Source organism: Scleropages formosus, chromosome 18 (assembly GCF_900964775.1).
Source record: "Scleropages formosus chromosome 18, fSclFor1.1, whole genome shotgun sequence".
Classification (NCBI taxonomy): Eukaryota; Metazoa; Chordata; class Actinopteri; order Osteoglossiformes; family Osteoglossidae; genus Scleropages; species Scleropages formosus.
The window spans coordinates 4,676,444-4,701,380 of record NC_041823.1 but is presented as its reverse complement, the minus strand read 5'-3'; the positions used below and the strand labels follow the sequence as shown (position 1 = coordinate 4,701,380).

The window sequence follows — 24,937 nt, the reverse complement described above, 5'->3', positions numbered from 1 at the left end:
AAAATCCAGCAGCACTTTGCAATCAGAAGGTTCTGGGTTTGAATCCCACTCCGCTTGTAGTACCCTTGATCTAAGTACTTACACGGAACTGATACAGTAAAAATACTCTGGGTTGTATAAATGAGGAAAACACGGTAAAGTCGATTAACGCTGCAAGTCGCGGTGGGGTAAGGTGTCCGATAAAGAGATGTTAACGATGTACAACTTTGATCATAAAAAGCACCGTAAGGGCTCAGCGCTAAAAGGCTGTAATACCGAGATGCCCCCCTCCGCAGACAATGACTTAGGGGGTGAAACCAGTGACTAACGGCTCGTGTGACCTGTGACGATGGAACCGCGGTCGACTCCCACTCCAGCAGCAGTCGGACACGGTAGAGACACGGTTAAGCCCCCACACCCTTCCGCACTTATCACCCTATTTTTAGCAGGCTCAAAGCAAACAAAGGATTAAAGCCACATTTTAGCACATGCGTCCCAATGGAAATTAAGAGCAAAAAAAATTAAAAAAATTTAAAAAAATAAAAATCCCATTCTGACTTTAACAATTCAGCTCCTGTTTCACGTTTTCGGGGGAAAACAAGTGAGCGTGATCTATTTTTAATTGCGGGCGCTGAATTATTCCGGCTCTGAGCCGCTGCGGGCCGGAGAGGGGTTCCGAGAGCAGCGCGGCGGAACACCGTGCGGCAGGAGCCCCATCAATTATGGACGTTGGCCACACGGTGAATTAAACAAATCGGTGTCATCTTCTAGATTGTTCCATACAGCAACACAGGCCCTATATGGCAACACCTGTCAACACTGGTGATTTTTTTTTTCCGAAAGACACAGGAGAACCACGTCAAGACGAACGCAGCAGAGGAAAGTGCCGTATCTCGGCCTCCTCCCTAAATGCAACATTACTGAACAGTTTATACCGTCATCATTTTTTCTGTTGCTCTTTAAACAAAGAAAGTAAGATGATGTACTGAAAAAAATGCGAGCGATGCCCACCTTCGCTTCTTTACGATACATACCTGTAGACTGTGATTTCGCAAACAGTCTAGAGCGCCTCCTATAGGAGATTTTTTTCTCCTGCATTCTTTTAGGGTCACCCAGCCTCCACAGCAGGCCCAGCACCGCACCGAAACACATTCAATTACATACGCCCCGATCTCATCCAAGCAGTGTAAATCCTTGTTATGTACCACAAAGCATGCTCCATACCACATCAATTACATTGCAGGCCCCTTTTTTTATTTATTTTTGTTTGATCAGATACCCGGTCACTCTGAGAGAAATGCACGCAGGGGTGAAGTCAGGTGGACACCGCTGTAAAATTAAGGTACGATGTGATGCCGGTAGGAGACGGTTCGGGGTACATTCCAACGTGCTCCACAAAGCACGACTCACTGCAACTCTGCTGCTGGTCCTGGAGCGCCCTGAGGGACCCCGGGGCACCTATCCTACGCATGTCAGGTGACCTACTTCTCCAGGTAGGAGGGCAAATGATGTGCAAACGCTCAGAGGAACAATACGGAACATCCGAGCAGCACTTCAGCAGCGCAGCAAGCAGGTGTATCGGACATTCGTGATCAGTCTCAGCAGTTAGCTTGGCCTTCGAGAACAGGCTTGGTTGATCATCGCTTGGGACTGACCACAATATTCAGCTCATAGAGCACTCTTCTCACCAGAATGACACAGTTACTGGGAGTGATTCAGTTTCAGACAGTGCGAGAAGTAACAGTTAGTATAGTTAACTACAGAAAGGAAGCAGTGGTAGTCGTGGCCGAGTGGTTAAGGCGATGGACTAGAAATCCATTGGGGTCTCCCCGCGCAGGTTCGAATCCTACCGACTACGATGTGCTTTTAGTTTGGGGGGAAAAAAAAAAAAAGGCGTAAGAATGTATTGCCCTTAACACTCTCAATAAAAGACATTAATGTAAAACACGACGGTTGTCAATGTAACGACAGTTATTGTGTCAAACTGACTCGAAGGCGCCGTGTTTTTCCCCAGATAAGCCTCTATTCAGCTGCTACTCTGGCGTTGTGAAGCTTATATTTAAAAAAATTGGTAGGAGGGTGTCAGGATTTGTCTATCCTATGTTTTATGCACCTACTTGAATGATAAACATTGGTGCAGCAAGGGGTAGGTAACAAACTAGGTTTACTTGAGAGCCACGTCTGCAACCATGTCTCTTTCTCTTAATGTAATGCATAAATTGTACTTTTGCTGAGATGTACATCAATTTGGACAAAAGTGTCTGCTGTATGAATAAATGTGAAGCAGCTGACAGCTGAAGAGAGGAAAAAAAACTCCCACCTGCAAAGAAACTGAGACAAATAAACATCTGGGGGTCCTAAAAGCAGTGGTTGCCCATACTTCTCAGCAATAATATATTTCACTATTTGGTTGCCAAAAAAAAAATTACAAAAGCTTATTCTATACAAAATATTTCATATTAGTATTTCAAAGAGGAAAACCCCTCCAGAGTAAGATTCAGGTTTTAAGGCTCAAAACCTTCATCGTTGAAACAAAATTACTTCCCAGGAGATGACAAATACACCAGAAATCAGCAGGTCACCCAAAACAAAATTATCTATTTTTGTGAGCTTTTTTTCCCAACATGAAAGATTTTTGTCAGACGATAAGATGGTAAAATTAAAATGGTCTTGACGCTAGCTTTCGTGGCCCCAACACACAATCTGAGTACTATTGACATCAGTCATGGTACTTACACAATCATTGTACGACCAGTTGCGCTTGAAAGTTACCTTGTGGTGTTGGCGTAAATAGAGTATCAAACACACATCAGCGAAATACAATACGCTTTTATACCGTGCGTTCCAGCAGATTTAAGACTGTGGCTGAACTATGAGGCTCCAGTTCTCATAAATCCTTCCAAAGGAAAGCAGTTGGTAGTCACCACTGGCACTGATGGAATGCCATGTGCATGCAGCAACATCCAGAACAAGTAGGGCAACTATGAAAGATTTGAACACAATATTGTCTGCGTAATGACAATCAACTGCAAGAAACAATGAACAGTCAAGTTCCATGATTTGATTTATTGTACATCACATACGTTTGTACAAATGTTTACAAAATCTATACTTTCCGAATTAAAAATAAGAGGGAAACCAACCCTAAGAGGCTGGTTTAAAAAAAAAAAAAAAAAAAAAACACGTCAGATCAACCCAAAAGATGAATGTGGTGTTGGCGCATTCCATCCGCTGGCAAGCTCTCGAACAGAGTGGGGTGATCCAGTCACTCGGAAAATCATCTATATTTGCGGGAGCAGTTTTTGGTCCAGGTCTGATGTTTTAAGTTGAGTAAAAGCTAGTGGGGGAGTTTTGATAGTGTTATGAGCGGGTGTATTTCCCCCAGATGTGCAGCATGAAGACGGAGGCAATGAAGAGCAGACTCATCACCAGGACAGGAACAGGACCACTGGAGAAAGAGACATCCATAATCAGCATTGCTTTCATGGACACAACAGGACATACTGCACCTTTAAATCATTTAGTGTATTTATGCAAATTCAGCATATTAATTAAAGACTAATTCATAAACTCCAAAATAAGTGCATTCAAACAAACTGACACTTTACAGACAATGTAAAGCTAGAAGTAATACAGTACTAACTAGCAATAACACTGTACTTCACTAGTTAACATCCTTTGAGCAAAAACTGCTACTGGAACATTTTAGCAAAGACCTGGCTTCATGTACTTTCTGATTAATCCATCAAACAAATCAAATTGAAGAGCAAGCAGCTAGAGGGACCCCTAGTGGGAACTATACTGAAAACAAAACTCTGGAACAGATGTCTTAAAACAGAATTAAAATCAAGTCCAAATGTGTAATTCATAAAATTTTGGGAAACTGTAGAAGTGTGATATGGTTCAACATGAATAATTTAAGAGTGCTGTACTACTGTATCTGTGAAATGGACCCTAAACCAAAGTAGTCTGTATCTAACTGTATAAAAACAGGTTTATTAAAATAAAAATATATATGTATCCAGGCTTTCACAGCCTATCTGCATTCTGAAACACCACTGTGGATGAAGATGTGAGGAAATGAACACCAGTTTTTTTTTTTTTCCAGAGGGTTACAAGTTCAGACCTACACAGTATCACATGTCCCCTTGACCAAAGCCAGTAAACAAAGAACCTTGCAACACGACTTGGTGTAAAAGTTAACCCTGAAACCACAACAAATGAACAAAATAGTAAGTCCGTCCTATAACCACAGGTGAGTCTAGATAAACCTTGCATCCTTTTTGTGTGGTCAACCCAGACTTGCTTCAGCAGCAGTTTGTTTCCACGGAGATGCTCAGCAAGTGCCTCTGAGGTTGTGCAAAGCCAGAGGAGCGGAAAGCACTTAGGCTGCAATTCTTCAGCTCTATTTCCCACAGGGGCTTCTCCAGCCAGCTAAATGTGGAATACCCGAGGTGGTTTATCGACAGGATCCCCCACAGAGGACACCTGAGCACCTGCCCATCACCGATAGGAATGAGCCCGCTCGCTGAGGCTGACAGACGGTGCTAGACACAAACCAGATGGGTCGTGTATTGGGATTGGAGCCGGCAGGGTAAATGTTTTGCCACTGGCCAAAAACAGTAACTTAGAAATATAAGCCTCACCATAAAACAAGCAGAAAAGTGTCTTAAAAATCCGATTAAACCAATTTACAAATTTCAATGAATGCTGAAATGACTTCTTGCAGTGCCCACCAGTGGGGTACTTAACCTGCATTTGCCCAGTAAGGATTTCCAGCTGCAGAAAGAGTGAACTTGATCCGTTAGTCAATTATTAATCAATCCATCCATTACTACCAACCGCTTATCCAATACAGGGTAATTGTGGCCCACGGTCTATCGCAGAACCAGAGGGAATGAGACACGGCACCTGGACAGACTGCCAGTCCATTGCAGGGCAGACGAGTAATTAAATGGTTAAACACCACATACAGGAATGTTTAGCCCAGCCATAATGCTGTGAAGTAGTAAATAAGGAGGAACCGAAACCACGGGACTCATCTAAATGGGCTGGAGTCCCTTCGGAGATTCCAGCTAAATTGCTGGACTGAATCCAACTGAATCCTCTGGGAGAGACCTGTTGAGATGAGGGTTCAACTCAAGGCATTCCAAATCTCGCTCCTCTTCAGCAATGTTTTTTATAAAAAAAAAAAAAAAACCCAAAAACTGGATTTCCACAAACAAGTAATCCAGCCAATTACCTGCCCAAAACTACACATACCGGAGTTGTGGCTCAACTGAAGAGAATCGACAGGACAGCCTCAAAGGACGAGGTGACTAATTAGACTTTATTACAAAGGTAAGTCTGCCCTCGGGACAGGGGTGGAGGGCCTGGTCGCCAGGCAGCACTGAGCGATGCCATCCCCCCACCCTTCCTGCAGGCTTTAATTGATGTGACCTTTAACGAACCACCATCTAATTGCGCTCATAGGCCAAGGAGCGGCAGAGGAGCTGATCCTCCGCACCATCATTTCAAACCCAAACGTCAATAACAGGAAACTCTCTAGATGGGTGCTCGCATCACCTCAGGTCACTTCTACTTCTCGTGTGCTCCGTGTAGAGAGACTTTAATAGGAGAGAATAATTTGGCTCTTGAACATCTCATCTCTCTTAAAAAGAAGCACTTGAAAGCCACACTTTACTTACGCAATCAGCTATGTATTTCCATTGTTTTAGACATTATTAAAAATGCAGCTGAATTTATTTACCCTGACACACTTCTATATGTGGTAATCAGACATCTGCTATGTGGTGCAAGTACTGGTCCTGCTGACTGTATACAGTGACTACAAGAGAAAGCTGAAACTGTCTCAATTTGAATTAATTTGTCTGCAAACATAATACTCCAACATTACAGCATCTGTCCAACTTGAGCCTGGCTGCTTCTCTTTTTGTTTTGGTCATGTTATATAACAGCGTCTAACAGCTCTTTCAAGCCTTGGCAATAGCAGGTGCTGTCTGAGCTCTGCTTTTCTTTACTTTACTTTTTTTTGGGTGTATAATCACCTTTTCACCCACAGGCCATCAGGCTTGTGAACAACACCCATCCACTGCCTCACCACCCATCACAGCAGACAGAGTTCATCCTCTGAGCCTGAGAGGTCTCAACTAGCCCCATCCCTCCTACACATATCCACAACGCCAATATCATCAGAGACCACAGACTACCTCCGCATACCTTGCATACACAAATACACAACCCACCCCCCAACTGCGAATAGAACCAACCTACCTCTGCATGACTTTGCACATGTACGACTTCCATGTTTACATTTGTGCATTGCACACTTTATATACGTATACAACTTTGTTTCTTGGATTTTTGCACTAACAGTAATTTTTGTAAATTTGTGATTTATGCCCTGTGTTTTCCTTTCCTTATGTCCTTATTTATGTCATAGGCTGCTGAGAGGATTCACAGAGTAAGAATCTCATTGTACAGTGTAACAAACTTTACTGTACACATGACAAACTCTTGAATCTTAAAATGTGACTTATTACTACTGCATTATCCTACTGTATAGAATTCATTCAATTACTTTCACTCCCTTGAAATACAATAATCCGAACAATTAATTTTTAAAAAAAAAGTTCTAAGTGACAACTGGTCACACAGTGACAATAAAGCAAACTGACAAACAGATCGTTTGAAAGTGTGACAAGAAGTGAGAACTCGCCACAAAAACCAACATGCTGAAAAATCTAATCCACCAAGACCAAAATGTAACACTTGGCACTACCTCATGTACAAACTGAATGAATGGCTTTAGTCATTACTGTCAAACAGGACCTCTGAAATGGACCCTTAGAGTAGCTACAGCACATTACTATATTTTAAATACCCCAGTAACATCTACATGAGGGGCTCAACCATTTTTATGCCATGGACCCCTTTGACAGTCTGGTGAAGCCTATGGACCCCTTCTCAGAATAATAAGTGTATGAAATACATACTATTACAAAGGAAACCAGTCATGGTGAAATAGACTTGGCAAAATATTTTAAAAATCCAGTTTTAAAAAAAAAAAAAAAAAAAAAAAAAAAAAAAAATTAAATTTCAGTGAGAAATTAGTAAAAATAACCCCCCCCCCCATCCAAGTTTACCAACCCCTTGAAATCTATATATAGACCCTAGGTAAAGAACCCCTGATCCACACTGTGCTTTAAATCTGTACTAGAGCAGTGCTGGGACTAAAAGATTGAACCATTTACTGGTTTACATGAATGTTGATGTGTTGCAGTTGACTGTAGATTAGATTAAGAATATTATGAACCAAGACCATTACCATAATCAGTCTCCCTTGGAAGCATTAAATCAATGACTGCTTGCTTGTTAGCACAATGCATATAAAAAATTAATCTCCCAGGAAGAGATACCTTCCCAAGATTTGCCAGGTGTCTCAGCGATGGGGGATGGGGAGTGGCGTGTGCGCGCGCACACGCACACACTTGAAAGGGGATTTAAAACTCACACTTTCAGGCCTGGGGAGTCCTCTGTGTAGAAACGCCACATTCCGCCTGTGCCTGTTGATGCGGCCGATCGCCCTCCACTCCGAGTGCTGCTGCTGGTAGCTTTCCTGTATAAACCACATTGTTGTCCCCTTAGGAAAAAAAATCTACTGGATTGCCAATCCTGAATTATACACTTTCAACTACACTAACAGATCTGAATCTTATTGCAATCACTCCTCATGATCATATCAGAACCTGCTCAAAAAAGAGCTCAACATCAGAACTACATCACCAATTTGGGGGGGGGGGGGGGGGGGGGGGGGATGAAGAGCAGTCAGGTTAGGGCTGGGTAAACTAGCCAAATACATAAATTACAGTGAGAAGGATATTAATCCAAGCTGTGAGGTTTTTCAACCACATTCCTACATCCAAGAAGCTGAGTTGAACATAGATGCTTCATTACGGTTCACAATTTCGGAGACAACATCATGGGTCTTCATACCTCTGTCTGACTGTGGAGCCTGCAGCCCGGGGGGCCACTGCTTTGCTGGGTGACCGGCTCGACGCGCCCACGTTGGTAGCACTCGCTGCAGGACCAGGCTGGGGGTAAAGACAACAGTTCCACAGTTAGAAAAACATGATATTCCTCTAGAATAGAGTCTATTTCAATCCACTCGCATTCAGACTAATCAGCAGCAGAAAAGTCATGTTACCCAACCAGAGTCACAACAGCTTCTGAACTGACTACTGAAAACAGAAAATTAAAAGACAACATCATGCCATGATCATGATGATGTTTAACCTTCCACAAAATTTGGCATTTAAACACATTATGATTAAATCATCATGTGACAAATTTATAAACGCAACAACCCCTGAGCGTGGGAAACTGACTTTGTGTTGTGACAAATGCTCTGTCACTGTGCAACACCGAAGCAGTTATGAACATATAATAATAAACGCTTCTGATGGGTTTAACAGATGTGTAACGTGTTCCAGTCAGTGTAAGACTGGAGCCACGTCAATGGTGGTTAGCTTGTTGCTAAGCTAATCATCCAATAAACCCTGAAACCTAGTCTAGTACCAGTCTTGAAGCAGTTCACCAATACCGTTTGCATCAAAACAGTCGCACAAAACAATTTTATACTAGAGAAGTTATTAATTATTTTCCAAATATATTTATCTGAAGAAGTAAGGTAACCCACCCACGTAGTCACGCACGCACGGCACGGTCGTGCTAAGAATCATGACGACAAAAACTCAATCGCAGCCTCTGACCAAGCTCTCGTAACAACCGCAAACTACACAAAATACAAAACTATCATTGAGCAAAACCTAAGATCTCACCATTTTGAAATATAATTTGTAGCTCCCAAAGAATGACAGTAAAAGCCGCTACTCCTAAACTGCAGACCCACTCTAGCAGAGACAAGACTGAGAGGAGGTGACGACGCCACTAAAAAGCCACGACAACATATTTGTAGGACCACTTTAGGTGGCTAACATACTGCCTAGATATATTGCTCAAATTTCGTTAACAATTTAACGCGAAAAGCGACAGAATTCCATATAAAACATGGAAAGAATTTATTTGACATAAAAAATAAAACGTACTTTTTGAAAAAAAATGTGTTCAATGTAAAAATGTTACAGGGGCATATCCGGGATTATTTAAGACACATTACCAAAACTGAATGACGTGTGTTAGAAAGGTCCCTTCTATTACTATGAGGCCGACCCGTGCAAACTCGAGCCCGAAGTTCAAACGGACCCCATTTTGGCTCTGTCGATGGACGTCAATCGCATAGCAATTCATGGAAAAGTTGAGCCACGATGGTGGCTTCAATTACCTAGTTTCGTGGAAGAAAGCGAATGTTGAGCTGAAGCCACCCGCGAACGTCTGACGTACCGTCCTAGCAGCAGGGAACGAAGGTGAGTTTATAACGAATGCTCTAAACTCGCAATGCTTTATTGTCAAAAACCGTCTGGTTATGCCGTGTTGGTAACATTGGCTAAATAAAGCTAACTGACTGACTCTGCTAGCTGAAAATCATGTGTTGAATCACTCGCTGGTTTCTAGACTAATATTTCTCTAATTTTCTGTCAGCAGCAGCAATTAATTGAATTGAGGTTGAGTCATAACAGTAAGATTTAAAGTCTATATATCTATAGCAGATAAATACCAGTAAATATAATATAGTATTTATATTTTGTCAGTCAGTGCAGAGGTATCTTATGTATCATGGTGTGAGAGACTGTCATTGTACGATAAGACCCCCGTCTTGAACCGAAGACTGACAAGTTGACAGCCTGGTCACTGGTGTTTCTGAGTCCATCCATCTCTGCCAGGTCTGTCTGAGGGTATTTTAAACACCCCTTGGGAAGAATACATTTGGTTCTATATTGCAGGTGTTTTTTCCACTCAAGAAGAGGTTAAAAAAAAAACAGTGAAAAGAATCCCTCAGATTTATTGTTCCTTGAAACACATGATCAGGAACACATTTGTCTCTCCATCTCCTGACGGTTGTGCTCAGGACTTTAGGTTACGGCCTCTTGGGCTTTTACTTTAGAAGAAGCAGAGGGGAAAACGATCAAGGTCCATAAACATTACACACACACACACATTTTCAGAACCGCTTGTCCCTTACGGGGTCACGGGGAACCGGAGCCTAACCCGGCAACACAGGGCGTAAGGCCAGAGGGGGAGGGGACACACCCAGGATTCAATGAGTCACATGTTCATGTGAAAATTTTTATGGTAAAAGATCTAGAAATAGATGTCGTACTATTATGAAGTAACTTGTAACAATTTAATCCTCTTCACCTGTAATGTTGGTGTCTTTGGGTTTGTTCAAACTCAAAATAGTTCATCGGAATAGTCCATCTTCGCTAGAATTTTCACTTGGAAACTCTTTCTGAGCTAAAATTAATGGACTGATTGTAATGAAACAACTTCACTCAGAACCATGCTGCACCATATTGAAACCATATAAAACACAAATTAACTGGTCACTTTGTTCTTACCATATGGACCCTGATTATTTCATCTTGAGCTATATTTACACTGCCTGCTAAATACATGGACTGATCATTTTTCCGTTTTGCTCTAGTGATAATATGGGGTTCGGTGTCATTAACTAGGTGGCACCAATTTCTAAATTTCTTCTAAAGATGTACATTAATTATTCTTCCCTCTGTGTCTTAATTTATTAATTTAGCTGATACCCTTCTCCAAAAGGACCGGTAATACATTTATACAGCTGGGTATTTTTTATTTGTAGTTTAGGGTGAGTATTTTTATCATGTACACTAGAGCAGGAGGTTGAATTTGAACTTGGGTCTTTTAAATCCAAGAGTTGCAGCTCTAACTGCTATGCTCTCTGCTGCAATCAGAAGGTCAAAGGACCTGATTCTGATTTTTCTCTGTGGTGGTGCAAACTCCTTCTGATGCTCAGAACTGCTGAATCCCTCTTGTCATTCAAGAAGTGTCTCAAACTGTCTTTTTTAGAACTACTGCTGTCCTGATTTGATGACAACTACATAAAATTGCTTTACATAATCTTTTACGATCACTTTGGTATTTCTTATAAGAATTTGTTCGCTGGCACACATTGTACAAGTAGGCGCCTATAGAATACAGCAGCACTGCACAAAGTAACTGTGTTTTGTTGTCATGTGTCTCTGTTTAAATGTCTTCATCTGTTGGTTAATGCCCTTTTCTCACTCTGATTTGTACGTCACTTTTGTGAAAGCCATCTGCTGAAAAAATACATGAAAATCTAAATGTAAACTTTGTTTCCAATTTTGCTGGTAATTGTTCAGGAAGCTGGAGTCTTCTGGTGTGTATATGGAAGAGCTGGATCTGTGTCTGTTGCTGCAGGATGGTGAGGGTGGTGTTTCTTCACCCCGACCTGGGCATCGGAGGTGCAGAGCGGTTGGTGGTGGATGCTGCCATGGCCCTACGCTCCCGGGGCTGTTCCGTTCAGATCTGGACAGCCCACTACAACCCCCAGCACTGCTTCTCCGAGACCCTCGATCCTGACCTTCCTGTGGTCTGCGTGGGGGACTGGCTGCCCACCAGTGTCTTCGGATACTTCCACGCCCTGTGCGCCTATCTGCGCATGATCTACGTGGCCCTGTACCTCGTCTTCCTCGGTGGGGTAGAGTTTGATGTCGTCTTTTGTGACCAGGTGAGATTTATCCGCCACATCTTTTCTGCATGCAGCCGTAGTCAGTGTGTCTCAAAAAGAAATACAGATCACAAAACGGGTCATTTTATTACTTTTTTTATTTTGTTGCTTTGTTGATGCTCTCATCTAAAAATATTTACAACTTTTTTTTTTTTTTTAATAGTGCTGGATATTTTATTGAAACAGTTGCTTCCTGCTCTTTCTTTGTACTGCAGCTGCAGCACTCCGCTTCTGGGTTGCAGATATTCTGCAGAAAGTCGTTTGCCAAAACCAGTGAATAAATGTAATGTAAACTGATCTTATTCGCTATGCCACCTACCTACTGTTTCCAGTTGGCACAACACGAGTTGCTGTGTTTTGATTTCATCAGGTGTCTGCGTGTATCCCAGTGCTAAGGCTGTCTCGTCAGAGGAAGAAGGTCCTGTTTTATTGCCACTTCCCGGATCAGCTCCTCACTCAGCGCTGCTCGGCCATGAAGAGACTCTACAGGGCGCCGATCGACTGGCTGGAGGAGCGCACCACGGGAATGGCAGACTGCATAGTGGTCAACAGCCGGTTCACGGCGGGGGTCTTCAAGCGCACATTCAGAAGCCTGGCAGGTGTCCGCACGGACGTCCTCTACCCCTCCCTCAACCCGGCGGCCTTCGAGGAGCTGGAGGAGCTGGACGGCCTGGTGCCCGAGAACAAGCGGTGGCTCTTCCTCTCTGTCAACCGCTACGAGCGCAAGAAGAACCTTCCATTAGCAGTGCAGGCTCTGCAGACCCTGAGGGAGTGCCTGGCCCCAGAGCAGCGCAGGGATGTGCACCTGGTGATGGCGGGTGGCTACGACGAGCGGGTGCGGGAGAACGTGGAGCACTTTGCTGAGCTGAAGGCCCTGGTCTCCAGCCTGGGCCTGGAGGACTGCGTCACATTCCTGCGCTCACCCTCAGACCGGCAGAAAGTGTCGCTTCTCCATCACAGCACCTGTGTCCTCTACACGCCCAGCAATGAGCACTTCGGCATCGTGCCTGTGGAGGCCATGTATGTCCGCTGCCCCGTCATCGCCGTGAACTCCGGCGGGCCGCTGGAGTCCATTGTCGACAGGGAGACCGGCTTCCTCTGCGAGCCGACGGCAGAGAGCTTTGCCGAAGCCATGGAGAAGTTTGTGAAGGACCCCCGACTTCAGCAGGAGATGGGCGAGGCAGGGCGGCAGCGTGTCATCAAGAAGTTTTCCTCAGATGCTTTTGCAGAGCAACTGTACCGGTACATCGTCAGACTGATAGAATAGCAACGCGTGGGGGAGGTGTGTCATTCTGCGGACCATCCTGAGCAGAATTCCGCAGAATCCTGTTGCTCAGGTCACTTCATGAAGGCATGCCGCTGCCTTCCGGAAAGGAGAAAATAATGATGAGCCGCAGATCTGACCGCAGCTGCAACAGCGGAAAGATGGAAAATGCCACAATCCTCCATTCAGAAGGTCATTAGATGATGTTTCATATTTTGACTGCTGTCAGCAGGTTCAGATGAGTTACTTGATCTGTTGGTACACTTTCTACACTGAAGAAAGATCAAAAATAAGAATGTTTCTCTTATTTCCATGCTCCTTAAGCTTTTATTGAGCATATAATAAAAACAAAAATAATTAGCTACTATTTATATTTTTATTTTTACTTTGCAAAGTTCTGCTTGGTCTTACATCCCTGTGGTGATTTATTTATTTTTTTTTTCCCCCCCCCCCTCAGTTCGGTGGGTTCACTCGCCACACCCTGTGTCCTCCAGATCTCTGCGTGTGGTTTCGCTATGCTTAGTGATAAAGAATATTTTAAAGTGCTGCACGTTAAGATTTGCTTGAATGCTGTGGCATGTCTTACTGGCACACACAGGCAGCACTTGAGACATCTTAATGAATTAGTCTCTTGTTATTTCTGACAAACTGGCGAAATTAAATGAGCACAAGGCGTGTCACACACAGTTGGTTTTTCCAGACATAGATTAAGACTAATGTTGTAATAAATTACTTGGTCAGAAAGGATTCTGTACTGAAAATCCTTTTTGTTCCAGGACCAAAAACTAAGTACAGCACAAAAAAAATTGCCATTCATTCATTTGCCCAGTATCCACTTGTCCACTGCAGTGTCTTGGTTGTATGGTGTCTATCCCAGAAGCATAAGGTATGAGGCAGGTTTTGACTGGAGTTTAACAAATCAAAGGGAATTTACCTGGCCATTGTGTTTCCACTTACTGTATCCACTTAAAGTGAAGGTTCTAGGTTTGAGTTCCACTACATGGGACTGTTCTAGTACCTTTGATCAAGGTATTGCTCCAGTAAAATACCCAGCTGAATCAATGGTTTAAATGCTGTGAGCAGCTTTGGGTAAAAGCTTAATTTAAGCGACACATTAGTGGGTGGTAGAATGTTTAGTGCCTTGTGTTCTGTAGGTCTTAGGTTCAAATCCCACCCCTTCTCATAGTACTTACCTTGAATACCTAAAGTAAAAATAATCTGGCCATCTACATGGGTTAATCAGTGTAAAACTGATTATCTGAAGTTGTACATTTCCTTGGGTGACAGTATCAACAAAAGAAATGTTTCTGCCATGTTGCACAGCTTTACACAATGTGAACAGAATTCTTCGTTCTTGAAACCTCCTGTACAGTATGATGCAAAAGTGTAACTTCACATTTTTATGAACTGACTCAGTTTACAAGTGATGTCTTACATTACTTTAGAAAGTACTAATGTTACAGTAATATATTACATTCAGTGCGGGAAACACTAATTCCACCCCGTTTTCGTGTCCTTATTAATCCCAGAGGGCGTGAACTTCTTGCGCTGTGGGTTGGCCTGCTATCGTGGAGGTCTCGCTGCTGCGTAAATATTTATCCAATTCTGAATTTAAATCTCGGCAGGCAGGGCACATCCTCTCCACTCTTAAGATTTACCGTGATTCTGTGCTGACTTCATACTGCAGCGAGGGTGAACATGCAGTGATTCAGTGTTTCCCTGCACTCGGTGGGCGCTCTTCCTTTTGCTCGGCCCTTCCGACTCGCCGTTTTCCCCACTGCCGCACTGCAATTGTGGCTTCTACCTTCGCTGCCAGGAAATGTCTACAGAGGCCCTCTGTTCACAGAGGGATCCTGTGGTTCGTGGGAAATATATTAAGTAAGATCCATCTATTTGAGGCACAAGCGACTCTTTCTCGTTGTCCTTACGCAACAACGCTCGCTGATATAATGAGCCCATTGTGTGATGTCATCCCGCGGAGCGTGCGGCCGAGAGTCTGTTGGATCTGCCGTGCCAGAGACCCGGGTCTCCTGGCAGGGTCTGTTGGACGTCCGCTGCCAAGAGTTGTGTGACGTGAGCATTTACGAAGGTCACCTTCAGATCCAGGCGATGAGCCATTGTGCAAGGAGGATGATGGGTAAAAAAAAAAAAAAAGATGTGTATACATTTTTTTTCCTTGACTCACTGGCCTTAAACAGGGTGACTTGCAGGACTCGTAGCTCCAAAAATGCTTTTTACTGGGGCAGCTGGTAGTGTAGTGGTTAGAGCTGCTGCCTTTGGATCCATGAGTCACAGGTTTGAAACCCTCCTCCACCTGTAGTATCTTTGAGTAAGATACTTATCTTAAGTTGATCCAGTAAAATTACCCAGCTGTATAATGAGTAAGTAACTATAAGTCAGTTTGGAGAGAAGCATCACATGAATGAATATGTATAAATGTACTGGAATGCCAGAACAAGGACCATGAACAGGGTGGAACCAAGGACAAATTAGGAATAGAACCCATGACTCAAAGACTTAAACCCTGTAACAGATGGTAAAAGCTAGTGGAAATAAATTTTTATCCAATATGGTTTACAGGATGTGTATTTCACTCATCCATCCTTTATCAGTAACCACTTGTCATGGGTCATGGTGGTCCAGAATCTATCCTAAAAGCATAGGGTATGAGGCAGGGTACACCCTGGATGGGGCACCGACTTAGTGTCGCCAATACTCCTGCAACGCATGTCTTTGGACTGTGAGTAAACCAGAGCACCTGGAGGAAATCCCATACAAACAAGGGGAGAACGTGTAAGTACCACACAGACTTAGAACTCAAACCTGTGCCCACAAGCCGTGAGCTGTGTGGCACCAGCGGTACCCGTTGCACAACAGTGCTCCCCGGGTCTATAGTCATACACATTTGTCCTTTTATAAATTTCGTCAAAATGCTGGGATTGTGCTTATTAGTCACGTCCAGTGGTGATCACTGGAACCTTTTGGTTATTGAGTTCTTTAATAACTGGAAAGAAAATGTCGACTCAAGTGCAAACCTGTTCTCTGGGGGGAAGTGTGGCGTGTTACGAGAAGTGCCATCGTGGTTAGGGCTGCAACAGTGTCAGTCCGAATGTGCTGGGTTCGAATCTCGCTCCTCATGTAGCAGCCTTGATCACAGCCCTTACCCTAATTAAATTCAGTAAAAATACCCTGCTCTTGGTCAAGGATGTAGACTATAAGAAGGTAATAAATGTGGTACAGCATCTGACACGCAGCATTCCCATTGGATGAGCCCATCGGAATGTGCCCTGGTGGGGGATCGGAGACCTTCCGTGGTCACTACGTCCACCTTAAAAACACCCCTGGCTGAATTTCGTGGCACGACGATGTCACGCACCTGCCTGAGCGAAGCCTGTTTCTTAGAGGAAGAATACTGCGGGAATTAATGGACTTTATCGGCGTCCCGCGTGCCGTGCCGCCGGTGATTTAGAAGCCCTGCCACGGCACAATAATAATAATAAAAGGCCTCCCCAGCCAAGACGGCCCTCCAGGACCTAGCAGTCGGGTAGGGCCACAGAGACTGCAATCACACGCGACGTAGCGCCCCCCACCCACCCTTCTCCCAGGGGGTGCGCAGCCGCTCGTAAACCGTGCGGTAATTTGTGTCGACCGGGAACGTGATGTATATCCCACCCCGTGGTTGAGGCGTAGCGCGGGGCGGCGGTGGTGCCATCGAGCGCCCCACTCCTGAACGATGGCGCGGGCCGCAGCCTGACGGCCATAACGGTTATTAAAATCCAGCGGCATCCTGGAAATCGGCGATAAGTAAACAGTTGCCGGCAGCATGTGCGTTTAATTAACGGCGCCGCCGCGGTGCTTCTAAACAGCCTACAATTCTCCAAAGTAGACATGTAGATGTATAGTTCCGCGCCCCTCCTCCATCCTGAGCGCTGGCAGCTTTGAGTCCGGTTATTACCACCAGTGAGGGCTGGGCTCTTCGGATATTAATACGAATAGCTTGTTTTTCGTTACCTTCCATGATTAGACCTCATTTGCATAAATTATAGCTATTATTATTAATTTATTTTGTAGATGACACATTTATCCTTTGCTGGTGGAGCCGTTTGTACAGCAGGAATGTGAGTTGAGAGGATCAGGGTAAGCGCATCAAACAAGGGCGTTACAGGGATGAAGGGGAGCGGGATTCAAACCAGTAACCTTGAGACCCAAAGGCCACATCCTTAATTGCTACGCCACCTGCTGGCCCTTGTGTTTCGCAGAGTGCGACTCGATCCATGTCCAGCTTTGGGACCGAGGCTGTTGGAAGTGTTTGCGACCCCGGATCGACAGGCTGCGCTTCCCGACAGGAGCAGATGTGGTCGACGCCCCTTCGCGAAGCCATCAAAGGGTTAACGGCGCTCCAAGTTGGTTCTCTCCCCCTCTGACGTGTGACATAGTGTCTTTAAACAAAGAAAGTGTGCATCTGTATTCATCGCTGGCCCTTTGTGCTGTGTCACATGGAACACGTTAACAAATTACAGATTTCAAATTTTACTGCAACTATAAAATATTCAAACATATTAGCATATATCCTGTAACGGTTAACAAAGCCGGGTATTCACAGGAGGGGGAAGAGTGAAGCGTGATTTACATTTGTGGCATAAAACGATCTCCATGGGATTTTTTTTTAATAAAGCAATCAATAATATCCCATGCTTCTGCATTATTACTAGATTGATGTCGTCAATAAAATGCGTATTTATGAGTCCGGGAAAAAAAGGGCGCTTTATGAAACATTCAAAACACTAAGGTTTTTGTAAAAAAAAAAAAAAAAAAATAGCAGAAGTTCTAAAAAAAAAACTCATTAAGCTGTTCTTCTGGAGCAAATACTAGTATACAGCTTAACAGAACAGGGAGAACTTGGTTGAAAATGTGTCCCAATTTAAAATTTCAATAAAATAAGAATCTCTGATAGTTGTTGTTCAGTCTTGAATAAAAACACATCAAACTGAATATTTAATAGTTCTATCTATCTATCTATCTATCTATCTATCTATCATTATTTTTATTATTAAAATGATCAATGATACACTTAGCTTAAGTAAATACCCCTCAGTTCATACTTCGTACACTGCTGCGTTTCGCCAGTAATACGACTAAGGGTTTGATGGTTGCGGCCTTTCACTCCCTCCTGGTCATTAGCATTCGTTCCCACCTGTCGGCCCTGCCGATGACCCTCGGGTGTCTTCCGTCCCGTTCTCATGCTCCCGCGCCACCCTTGCTGACAATGGAGCCACCGGCACCTGGAGCTCCCGACCGCTCTCCTGCCTTTGTTTCGGGACACGTGCGTTTCCATCCTGCGTCAGGCCTGAGATGGCTAATCGGCCAGGTGCTCTCCGGTGCCGAGTCCCCACGGACAGATGGAGCGCGGATCTGCCGCGGTTGGCGCCGCGCGAGCGCCCACCAGGGGAGGAAATTGTCGTCACGGCTCCTGGCTGCAGCAGACAGTGGGCCATAGCGCCCCCTACTGTTTGCCTTGCCTTTCGCGGTGCCCCGTCAGCGCCGGCCGGCCCAGTTCTGTCTCTCCAGCATGAGTCTGATTTCCAGTCCCTGGGTAAAGGAGGCGTGGCTGGCGGTGGTGCTGATGAGGGTGGCGCGGTGGAGGGGCCTCCTGGTGAACTTGGACAGGTTCCAGCGGCCCGCAATCAGCATCCTGTCACTCACGCAGGCAAAGTGCCACCGCACATGTTCGCCGCTCTTTTGGGGCACCCGGATGAGGTGCCCGGCGGCTCTCGATCCCCCTCTTTCCCCGCTCTAGGCTCCGCCCACCTGCCCCCAAGCGACTCGGGTTGCTGCACTGAGCTGCCAGCAGTTATTCCATTATTATCTACATAAGAGGAGCTGTTTGGCTGGGGGGGGCAGAATTGTCTCACTGGGAAAGGAGACGACACGGCGAGGGACACGCGAGGAACCGCAAGGAGCTGGTCGGGCGCGAGAGACAAAGCCGCTGCCGAACACCCCCCGAGTCGCCCCCGCCGGCCCACAATCCCTCTTCCGCCTGATTAGTAGCTGCAGGTTCACGTCAATCAGCGGCCGTCCCACGGCGACCCCCCCCCCCCCCCACCGCGCGCCAACACCGCTTATTTACCAGGCGCACAATGGCTCACGCGGACGACGGCGCGGCCCAGAGATGGCAGAATAGATTGAGCTGTCAGGCGACGTGCCGCAGATGAAGATTAATGTGCGGCACAAACAATAACTGCAAAGCAACTATCATAAATATGCTAATGGCCATTATCAATACGCCGGATAATTGTGGGGAGAAATTAAAAGGCTGTTGTGGAGATGAGAGGTGCGAAGGTTACGGATTAATTCAGGTCACGGGGATAAATGGGGAAATGGATAAATTGCAACCGCCGACCCCCCGACACACACACACACCCCACCCAACCCCCCAGTTTGTGTTTTGCACGACGCATTCTCATTCACAGGAGCGCAGGAGTGGTGCTGTAAAAGAAAAAACTGGTTTCAATCAAGGGTCAGAAGGTGTGGGGAGCTCCGCCGCTGCCCGTTGTGTGACGGAAAAAAGAGGACGGTCGAGGAAGCAGAAGGAGACGGAGGGACAATAATGGAGACGCGCAGAGCAGATGTTCCCAGAACGATGGGCTGAATTCCCCTGATGGACATGTCTACAATGGACGTTCACCGCGCGCAAGCCTGTCCGAACCCGTCCGCTGTGTCAAAATACCCTCATGTGGACATCTTCACGCGTCTCTCGTTCCTCAGCTTACAAACACTGCTGGGATCAGAAATCAGTTTGTAGCTCTTTTTGTTCATAACTCAGAGTAATTGCAACTAAGTCACAACCAGTAAAACCGTAATACTAATCCCTCAAATTATGTACGGGTTCGGTTCTATGAAAACTTTAGACATAGCTAAAATAAATAAAAATATTTTTAAAGCTACTTTTGAACATTTTCTTGACTTCAAGCTGCCTTAAAATTAACACACACACACACACACACACACACACACACACACACACACACACACACACACAGTCTAAACCACTTGCCCCATACAGGGTCGCGGGGAACCGGAGCCTAACCCGGCAACACAGGGCATAAGACTGGAGGGGGAGTAGACACACCCAGGACGGGACACCGGTCCATCGCAAGGCACCCCAAGCGGGACTCAAACCCCAGACCCACCCGAGAGCAGGACCTGGTCCAACCCACTGCACCACTGCGCCCCCATCGCCTTAAAATTAAAAAGTACTTAAAATGACTTCAGTATATAAAATATCACATAACATTCATCACCTTGTTATTGATCACCAGCACTCTGCAACTCCGGACACGAGCTGTAAACGCAGCGATCGCACATCTCTTAACTGTTTCGGTGCTCTTTACTGCCACCTACCAGTTGGATGCATAAGTGCAGGCCGCCTTCCCACCGACTAAAAAATAAATAAAAAAAAGGCAAGTGAAGAAAATGCTATTACAAAATAAGCAAACTGTAAAATGTTTGTATCTTTGAAACTTTCTAACTTGGGAGTGTGTTTGCATTATTTTTATTTGTGGATCAAATTTAAAACCCTAGTTATTGCCTACAAATGCATCAATACAACTGCTCCCAGCTATTTACCAGACTTGATCGACCGCTACACCCCAACCAGACCGTTTCACTCGTCTACTTCTGCTCGCTTAGTGGTCCCGCGCATGAAGGTTCTGGCTCCGTTGTGGTGGAATGACCTCCCCCTCTCACTCAGAACTGCTGAAACTCTGTCTACATTCAAGAAGGGTCTAAAAACTTACATTTTCCGGACTCACTTCGCCCAAGTTCTCTTCAGCTCATGTATGGTGTAAATCTTCATGCACCGGAACTTTAAGGATAAGCCTTTACACAGCCGCTACTGCTGTATTGTAGGTAAATGTTTGTGTATGTTTTTTAAAAAAAATGTAGGAAGGTCATCAGGAATCGTCTATCCTGAGTTTTGTGCATCTACTCGTGTGATGAACACCTGATGTAAATACAAATTGTATTTCTCTGAAATGTACATCGCTTTGGAGAAAAGCGTCTGCTAAATGAATAAATGCCAATGTAAATGTAAATTTGAGTTACACATCCATCCATCTGGTCGCAGTGACAGTGGACACCCCCTCAACACTAAGGAGACAAGTGGAGGACAGAACATTCTGGGTGGACTCTATGTCCGATTGCTCTATATATGGTTGCTACTGTACACGAGAGTAAGACCAAAAGTGTCTAGTATATTCATAAAAGAATGAAAATATCATTGTGGACACTTTTTGACGGCCCCACGTGAAAAAGCAGGTGAGCTGTTGTTTCCCCTGCCTTCGACCGGACAGGTGTTACTATGGTTCTCCAGCATCAGATGGCCTTTGCTGCCTTCAAAACAACAAAAATCATACTCAAGGGCATTAATAAAAGATACGGTGAACCCATATTTGTTTTTCTTGACCTCGTGGGTCCTTTGCGGCCACCCCACCACCTCTAAGTATAGAGCTGAAATGTGATTATGGGAATGAAAATAAATGTTTCAGTTGAGCATTATAATGAGCTCACCGGGGAGATGGTTTTACAGGGATCGGTTTCATTCAGGGTCGGCTTCGCATCTCCCCTCGAACCCCCGAGGGTTAGCGTCCAGCGGAGCTCCCCGCTCCAGAGAGACCCGTGCTAATCCAGTCCGTTGAGCTGACGCCAGCTATTAGACCATAAGGGCTCACAGTGAACTGGTGAGTCGCATGGGGAAAGGCCTGTTGTTCTGCGTGTCCAGGACGGGCATCACCTGTGGTTTCGCTAAGGAGGACACGCTGTGGGGAACAGCTTCTTAACAAGGCCACACACACACACACACACACACACACACACACACAGTTAGACTGAAACACGAGACTGCACTCATCAATGGCCAAGTAATAAACGCATGCAAAAATTTAAATTATTACACCAGTATCGATAAATGCAAAATGAAAATAGATTATTTTGATTTTTATAGAGCCCTTGCCTGGAGTAACTTGCACTGATTTTTTTAATTTTTATTAATTTAACTGGCACTTCTCTCCAAAGTGACTTACAAGGTTAAGATACTTATAGTGATTTACCTATTTATACAAAAGGGTAATTTTTACTATATAAATTCACGTTAAGCATTTTGATCAAGGGTATAACAACAGGATGTAGGGTTCGAACCCAGGTCCTTCAAGCCCAAGGGTGGTAGCTTTTATTTTGAAATACATCTGCATGTTTATTCAAATAATTCCAGACAAGTATCTTTCCTGAGGTTCAGATAGTATGGATTTTCCGCAGACTTGGTCCTGTAAATTTCTTTTTTTGCAAAAGCAGAGCCTTAACCGCCCTGACACCGCCAATGTAAAGTGTAAAGAACTTGTGGCGAAGAAGGTAATAATGTATCATTTAAGATTGACAGTAAAATCGTGACAGCGAGTTTGTCTGTTCAAAAATAAATTTGAGTTGCTTCATTTCTTATTTATTTCTTAGAAGCAGGGACGTTCAATTTTTAAATATAGCAGCTTTTTTATCGGGAATAAATATTTATTTACTTCCGTAGCGATTCCAGTATTTTCGTTCTTTGTCAGTTACGGCATTGTCATTTTTTTCCTTTTTTTGTCGCTACTCTGTATGTGTGCTGCTGTAGCCGCCTGTGACTTCCTATGGGATCCTTACACTTCTCATTCAGTCGCTCATACCATGAAGTTAAAGTACCCCGGTTAAGCATTCGTACTTGTTTCCCAGCTGGGAATCGAGCCAACAACCCTCTGGTTAGCAGCCGGTTTGCAGCCGTGCCACCATCAGCATCAGCACATGCGCTCTTCTCTTGTGGCTCCCGGTCGTCCGTCTCGCTCGCCGTAAGATCTGAAGTGGTTACGGTCACCCGAAACGTGGCCCACTCCGAGGATGAACCTGGAGCGGTCGAGAAGCTCGCACTCACCTGGCGCCGGCGTTTCTCGTTAGCATGCGGAACGGTTGCCCGGCACGGCTGTATCTGACCGCCTGCCAGGCTAAGATTAAGAGCCACGCTCGCGATTTTGATTATTGACGGCAGCCAGATGGGCCGCGGGGGGGATGGAGGGAGGACGTCCAAGAAGGGAAGTTGGCCCACCCCAGCGCTGTCGAACCAGGGGCTTGGACACCGAGCTCATAAAGGCTGCCTCTTGAGGTGTGCGCCAGGGCACCGGGGAGATTTCGGTGGCTTAACCCGGAGCGCGGCTGTAATTAACTGGGACTAATTATCGGCAGGCGAGGGGGGTTCGACCGCTGCGAGAAGTCCCACAGCTGCCTGTGCAGATAATCACAGCTTGAGGGTCTGTCGGTGGGCGAGGAAGGCAACGAGGGCTCAACGTGAGCAGCGCCACCTGCCGGTCGGAGTCGACACTTCGCCGCCGCGAAAATCGCGATCGATCCGGGAGAAGTTCAGAGCAACGGGACGAAGGTGCCGATTTCGGAAGCACGCAGATGTGACCCAGAGGAGATTAGAGAAAGGAAAATTCAAGACCTGGACCCGGAGCAAATTATCGTATTTCTTTGAATTTTGTTCAGATTCCAACGACTTGAATATCGGGACGTCTTACAGTTGACGCTCTCTTAGAATCGCTACTATAACCACATTCACATCACTGCGTTTACCGCTCAGTTGTGTTGTGTCCATCGCTAGTTACCACACGTGTTGAATTTGACCTACATTTGGCCCAGAGGACAATATTTTGCTGGAGGACGGTAACATCGTCCTTTCCGAACCCAACGGCGAAGAATCTGATTTTGAAGAAAGTGGACGATCTCACAGCGAAGAGGAAATGGACAAAGAAACAAACGGACAGGCAAAGAAATTGTTTAAACCTTTTTTTTTTGCATTTTGTCTTTCTGCATTCTTAGTAATATTGAAAATTTAAGTTTTACGTAAAACGAAGGTTAAATAACAAACCGCCGGTTATTACGTTTCGCGACTTGCTTCGTACGTTTCCGGTCCCGTTGCTATTTTCTGTTTCTTCCGCATACGTGCATCTACATCCAACTAGGACGGATCTTACAATCGATGGCATCTCGGAATCGAGGAAATATGATAACGAAGGGTTTCTAGCAAATTCCGTAGTAGGCCATGTCATCCAATGGCACGCAAGAACACTGGAGGGACGCGGTGGGCTGCTCTCCTAGGCTGAGTGGGGCTCTCGATGTGGTGTCCCGCTCCATCGAACCCTTAGCCTGCATGGTGTGTGTTTGTTTTTCCCTCTGACTCAGCCTGTCCCATACAGCAACTCCCACAGCCCCTCCTCTCTGTCCCCAAAACACAACCCGCACCGAGCTTCCATCTGTGCCTTTATTTGGTTCTAAGCGGTAGTTTGGCGCGTTTGCTCTCGGACCCGGTCGTCTTCAGCTATAAAGGATTCGGCTCTCCTGACCTCGTGACCTTTGACCCTACTGACAAATCCTGCTCTTTTATAGCAAGTTTTATTCTGAAGGACCATGAGAAAGGAGTTTGGCGGATATGTGTTGACGGGCAGATGAGTTCCCCGCCCCAATCCACCCCGTGTTGGAAGGACATCGTAAGAACGCTGACGAGGACGACAAAAAGAGCCGCGGCAGGTGATAATGATCGCACCGCTCTGGTCCTTGTCATACTGACTCTCTGAGGGCTGGGGTAGGGGGAGGGGTGTATTAGGACAGCTGAGATCACATGGGCCGCCGCCAGGTCCTAGTCGCGCCAGAGCGCCTGCGATCGATAGCCGTCAAAGTGCCGATCGCCTCCGCAAACATTTCACCGTGGTACAGGGAGTCGCGGGGGGAAGAAGCTCTGAGCGTCAATTAGCCATAACCCCGTAACCTGTTGTCTGATAGCTGACCGTTCGGTCCTGAGGGTCAGGCTGATGGACAGCTCCGTTTAGGGTTAGGGGGTAGAAAGAGATACGCTACATGAGCCCCGGAGCAGAGCCCCTCGATGTTCAGAGTGCGGTTCCTTTCAGTCATGGGGATCAGTAAAGAGCCAAACATGC

General features: G+C 45.4%; 2 protein-coding genes and 1 non-coding gene across 3 annotated transcripts; 2 read left to right on the top strand and 1 right to left on the bottom strand.

The window, feature by feature from the left end:
- Nucleotides 1-1,755: 1,755 nt before the first annotated feature.
- trnas-aga (transfer RNA serine (anticodon AGA)) lies at nucleotides 1,756-1,837 on the top strand. The gene has a single exon. It is a non-coding gene; the product is annotated as a tRNA-Ser (tRNA).
- A 1,307-nt stretch (nucleotides 1,838-3,144) lies between these two features.
- On the bottom strand, nucleotides 3,145-8,929 carry sec61b (SEC61 translocon subunit beta). Its single transcript, XM_018762862.2, has 4 exons — nucleotides 8,820-8,929; nucleotides 7,975-8,072; nucleotides 7,493-7,597; nucleotides 3,145-3,427 (listed from the first exon to the last, which is right to left on the bottom strand). The coding sequence occupies exons 1-4, from the start codon at nucleotides 8,820-8,822 to the stop codon at nucleotides 3,340-3,342; spliced, it is 294 nt and encodes a 97-aa protein (XP_018618378.2). The 5' UTR covers nucleotides 8,823-8,929; the 3' UTR covers nucleotides 3,145-3,339.
- A 270-nt stretch (nucleotides 8,930-9,199) lies between these two features.
- Nucleotides 9,200-13,293, top strand: alg2 (ALG2 alpha-1,3/1,6-mannosyltransferase). Its single transcript, XM_018762757.2, has 3 exons — nucleotides 9,200-9,404; nucleotides 11,353-11,662; nucleotides 12,033-13,293. Exons 2-3 carry the CDS (start codon nucleotides 11,354-11,356, stop codon nucleotides 12,927-12,929), a joined length of 1,206 nt encoding a protein of 401 aa, XP_018618273.2. The 5' UTR covers nucleotides 9,200-9,404; nucleotide 11,353; the 3' UTR covers nucleotides 12,930-13,293.
- Nucleotides 13,294-24,937: the final 11,644 nt, after the last annotated feature.